Here is a 5,846-nt window from a genome sequence, read left to right as displayed (position 1 = left end):
ACTTGATTGTTGACCACCACAAACTATTTAAGTACTTGTATCCACATGAAAATATGATACCACATTGTAAAAAAATTCTGTAAAATGTACAGTAAATTTTGGTTGCCAGCAAGCCTGTAAATTAACAAGAGTACTGTAAATCAACTACAATTACAAATACAATAAAACACAGTATTACTGTAAAAACAGTGAAACAAGAGCAGCTGTGAATTGACATGTAACGTTTCAGTCCAATGATGATGATGAAGAGTTAGAAAATGGATTAAATAACAAAAGGTTTTATTAAACAAATAAAACTCAGATAAGTCATTGGATACTTAAACTATGTACAAATAAAGAGCAATAAATAAAACACACAAATAAAGTGTCTTTGAGTATTTTTTATTATCAATATTTGTGTTTTTTCATTGTTCTTTAGTGTTTGATTTAAGGTTTTATACCATTATAACTGAGAAAGTTTCAATGCAAGTTTTGTTCAAATTTAACCTGTAGAAATCCTGAACCCATACTCAGAATTAGTGCACACACATTTAGGAGCAGTGAGAAGTGAAAACACACACACACACACACAAACACACACACATTTGTTTTTGCAGTTTTCTTTAACCCTCATAAACTCCACCCTCTTACATCACTGACCAGGAAGAGACTGACTTATTTCTCTGTTCTGTCATGCTTACTCTCGTCTCTCTCGACAAAAGCAATAAAGAAGCAGCGATCAGTGGAGAATGAAGAGAAACACTTTCAAGAAGGATTTTTGAGACATTTGTTTCTGAACAGACAGCAGATCGCTGTGATTCTCAAGGTGATTCATTTTTAAACCCGTCGTTCAGAAAGTGAAAGTAAAGTTTGTGTTGCTGGAGCTCAAACGGTGAAAATGGCTTCACTAAATGTCTTTGCTGAAGAGCTTTCTTGTCCCGTGTGCTGTGAAATCTTCAGGGCTCCTGTTGTTTTATCATGTAGTCACAGTTTCTGTAAAGAGTGTCTTCAACAGTTCTGGAGAACCAAGAGAACTCAGGAGTGTCCTGTCTGCAGGAGAAGATCCTCAAGAGACAATCCTCCATATAATCTGGTGTTAAAAAACTTGTGTGAGTCAATCCTGAAGGAGAGAAATGAGACGTGTTTATCAGGATCTGAGGAGATCTGCAGTTTACACAGTGAGAAACTCAAACTCTTCTGTCTGGAGGACAAACAGCCTGTGTGTATAGTGTGCTTTACGTCACAGAAACACGTCAATCACACAGTCAGACCCATCAGTGAAGTGGTTCCATCATATAAGGTAAGACAAATGTCTCTTGTTTCACATGTAAGTGAAAGTGAAAGTGACATGTGAAGGACATATATGGGAACCTATACTCAGAATTAGTGCACACACATTCAGTGAGTAGTGAACACACACACACATATGGGGTGCCATTTGTAAAGCGGCTCACGCTGAAAATAACAGCAACATTTTGTCACATTTAGCTTCAAACAATGTTTAAAAAACTGGTATGAATTTTTGACGGTCACTTTTTAGCACATTTACAACAATATTCGTCAACTTAGAGATATTTAAAATTGTTAAATCTAAATATTAAATGTTACACCTAAATGTTAAATGCTAAATCTAAATACTAAATCTAAATGTTAAATCTAAATCTAAATCTAAATATTGAATCTAAATGTAAAATTTAAATTTAAATCTAAATGTTGAATCTAAATGTTTCGGGTGAAACTAAATATTTAACTAATATGCAAATTCAAAATGGCGGTAACCGGAAGTGCCAAAATAAAAGCTCGAGGAGGTCAGTGTGTGTTTATAGCATGGTTTATAGTGTCAAATAACGAATAAAAACCATCTCATCCGAGATAATGGACTCTTGGTCATGGATTCTCGTGATAATAACTACCTAAAATAATAAACACGTTTGGGGAAACTGTATTTGAAGAGTAGGCTAGTGTAAATTTAGTGCGGGACTTATGACCTGTAGCCATAATAGCCAGCCACGAGGGGGCTCACTCTGACTGAATTTCATGTCATCACTCTGTCATCACTATCATCATAAAACTCTACAGTTTCTCCAAACGTGTTTATTATTTTAGGTAGTTATTATCACGAGAATCCATGTCCAAGAGTCCATTATCGCGGATGAGATGGTTTTTATTCGTTATTTGACACTATAAACCATGCTATAAACACACACTGACCTCCTCGAGCTTTTATTTTGGCACTTCCGGTTACCGGCATTTTGAATTTGCATATTAGTTAAATATTTAGTTTCACCCCAAACATTTAGATTCAACATTTAGATTTAGATTTAGATTTAAATTTTACATTTAGATTTAACATTTAGATTTAGATTTAACATTTAGATTCAACATTTAGATTTAGATTTAGATTTAATATTTAGATTTAACATTTAGATTTAGATTTAACATTTAGATTTAGATTTAACATTTAGATTTAACATTTAGATTTTACATTTAGATTCAACATTTAGATTTAGATTTAGATTTAAATTTTACATTTAGATTTAACATTTAGATTTAGATTTAACATTTAGATTCAACATTTAGATTTAGATTTAGATTTAATATTTAGATTTAACATTTAGATTTAGATTTAACATTTAGATTTAGATTTAACATTTAGATTTAACATTTAGGTGTTGACATAACATTAAGTTGACAAATATTTTTGTAAATGTGCTAAAAATTGACCGTCAAAAATTCATACCAGTTTTTTAAACATTGTTTGAAGCTAAATGTGACAAAATGTTGCTGTTATTTTCACCGTAAGCCGCTTTACAAACGGCGCCCCATACACACACACACACACACACACACACACACACAGTATTTCCTGCCAGTATGAGAATCAAACCTGCAACCTTCGGGTAACCAGTCTGACTCTTCAACCATTAGGCCACAACTTTCCTTCACGACTTCCCTTTACTTTACCTTGTAAAGAACAATACTTAATCATAAACACAAATATTACATTCATGTACTCAATATTTCTCTCTGCCATTTTACTTAACTTCGTATAACATTTACTGTGAAAAAGTATTTACCCTTATCCTGATTTCTTCTGTTTTTGTGTCTCATACTAATTTAAATAATTTTTTATTTAAAACTTAAAACAAAATACAACATAAAACACAGGCAAACTGAGTAAACAAAGAATACAGTTTTCAACACCTATCACCCATGTGAAAAACGAATCACCCCCTTTAGCAGCAATAACTGCAGCCGAACGCTTGTGATAACTGTGTTTTCTTTGCAGAACTGCTTTAGTTCAGCCATATTGGAGGGTTTTCAAGCATGAACTGCCTGTTTAAGGTTCTGCCACATCATCTCAATTGGGTTCAAGTCAGGACTTTGACGAGGACAAACTAAAACTTGAACTGCTTTCTTGAGCTGTTCAGAGGTGGATTTACTCCTGTGCTTTGAATCACTTTCTTGCTGCTTGAGCTTCAACTTACAGACTGAAGATCTGAGATTCTGAAAGGGAATATTCGGGAAAAAACATAATAGAGGCACTTTAAGACATTTTACCAGCTTGATGTTGTTGGAAAAGTCCTATTTAAGTGTTGATTTGATTGAACATGACTGCAGTAATCAGGACTGGTTGTGTTTAGTCCAGCTGAACCACATTATAAATACATTTCATAGATTTGAGGGATTAGTAACTACAGAGGCAAATACATTTTCACGCAGGCCTTGTTGCTATTGGATAACTTTTTACTTAAATAAATAACATTGTCTTTTATAAACTCTATCAAGTTGCCTTTGTTTTATAGTAGGTTTTAATTTCTGTATCTAGTATTCTGAATTTAGTATGAGATGTGCACAAAAATAGAAGAAATCAGGATGGGGCAAATCATTTTTCGATCATTGATCATATCACTGTATTGTCGGTAACGCTTTAGATTACAGCCCGGAAAGTACTGCGTAATTAAAATGAAAGTACAGTATAACTTTCGCTAATTACAGTGTACCTATAAAGTACTTACGTGTAAGTATAGGGGAATAATATGTAAAGTCTTGGGAATAAAGGTGTAACAACCAGGAAAATACTGCGTAATTAAAATGAAATTACAGTGTAACTTTCGGTCATTACAGTGTACCTTTAAAGTGCGTACGTGTAAGTATAGGGGAATAATATGTAAAGTTTTGGGAATAAAGGGGTAACAACCAGGAAAATAACAATTTATTTAGGCAAATTATTTAGACTGTAAATATTTCATGTAGTTATAGGGTAAGTATGACATTGGGGGCTGTGAATTAAAGTGGTGCTTCTTACCCTCTTGTTTCATGTAGTTACAGGGTAAGTACAATAAAAACACATACACACAATCTGACATCACTTGGAAAACCTTTATTTGAAAAACAACTTCAAAACAGATTTACAACATATTATACTTCTTATTATTTTTTTATTTTTATTTTAAATCAACTTTTCATTTCAAATACTAAAGTCCTGACAGAAAGTAGCATGTTTTGTCCTTTTTTGTTTCTCTTGCATGGCTTCCTCCTCCTCTTGGTCCTCTTCTTTTTCTATCGTTCCACTGATTAGCCTAATCTTAAGGAGTCTTTTTCTATTCTGTATTATGTATTAAAATAAAGTACAGTACACCCAGAAATGTTCTCATAATTTACTCATCTTTTCGCTACCGACCAACTGTCACCAGCGAGTGCATGAGAGTCGGCTTCATGGGGCGGCTTGAATGGCTTCGCGTTTGGTGAAGCTTTAAGCGTTCATCATTGCATTCTCGCGGGAGTTTGATGTGAAACTCGCGCGAGAACTGGTGTCTGTTCTTCTGCATGGTTTGTTTTTCATTATTATTATTATCTGTTATTGTTTGTATTTTGTTGTGAGCAATAATAAAAACATTAAAAATAAATAAATAATAATTCGACATTCGGTTTTTCGGTGCGCTTACGTCACGCTTTAAATTGTCAAGCGTAAACTTACTCAACCCTCTCATGAACGCGCAGGTGACAATTGGCCGGAAGCGATAGTCTACAGTTTAAAAAATTTAAATAATTTGGTATTTTTCTTACAAACGCTTATCGTTTAACTTCAGAAGACATTGATTCATCCATTGGGGTCGTATGGATTACGGTAGTTATTGTTGTATGTGCTGTTGTCAACTTTTAGGAACACATGAGCTTATAATGAGATTATTAATGAGAGATTATTTATTTTTCTAAAAACGTTTGTTTGTGTTAATCTGAAGAAGGAAATTCGTATACATTTCGGATGACATGAGGGTAAAAGATGAGTAAATGGTGAGACATTTCTGTACTGTATTTTCTTTTAACACATAATACAGAATAGCAAGAGACATGTCATGGGATTCCTTCTTAAGATTCATCAATGGAAAGAAAGAAAAAGAAGAAGAGGAACAAGAGGAGGAGGAAACCACGCAAGAGAAACAAAGTGCTGTAAATCCGTTTTGAAATAAGTTGTTTTTCAAATAAAGTTTTCCGAGTGATATCAGATTGTGTGTGTGTGTATGTGTTTTTATTGTACTTACCCTGTAACTACATGAAACAAGAGGGTAAGAAGCACCACTTTAATTTACAGCCCGCAATGTCATACTTACCCTGTAACTACATGAAACAAGAGGGTAAGAAGCACCACTTTAATTTACAGCCCGCAATGTCATACTTACCCTGTAACTACATGGAACCAGAGTATATTTTCCCAGCATTAAAAAAAAAAAAAAAAAAAAAAGTTGCAATAGTTTTACTTGCCTTGAAACTTAATCAGTGCACCTTTGCAATAATAACAAATTAGCCTACTTTATAAATGCACTGATATGTACCCCGTAATAAAAATAAAATAAAAAAAAACT

At 33.5% G+C, this 5,846-nt stretch overlaps 1 protein-coding gene across 1 annotated transcript in view; it reads left to right on the top strand.

The window, feature by feature from the left end:
- The first annotated feature begins 640 nt into the window (after positions 1-640).
- LOC311280690 (E3 ubiquitin-protein ligase TRIM35-like) overlaps positions 641-5,846 on the top strand; it is a 17,214-nt gene continuing 12,008 nt past the window's right edge. The window contains exon 1 of the mRNA XM_084393066.1: positions 641-1,279. Coding sequence (XP_084249192.1) covers positions 878-1,279 — 402 coding nt within the window. The 5' untranslated portion in view covers positions 641-877. The remainder of the gene's footprint in view (positions 1,280-5,846) is intronic.

This window comes from Rutilus rutilus (genome assembly GCF_951802725.1).
Source record: "Rutilus rutilus genome assembly, chromosome: 21".
NCBI classification, from domain to species: Eukaryota; Metazoa; Chordata; class Actinopteri; order Cypriniformes; family Leuciscidae; genus Rutilus; species Rutilus rutilus.
Note: the sequence above shows the minus strand (reverse complement) of the source record. Positions and strands in the feature narration are given on the sequence as shown.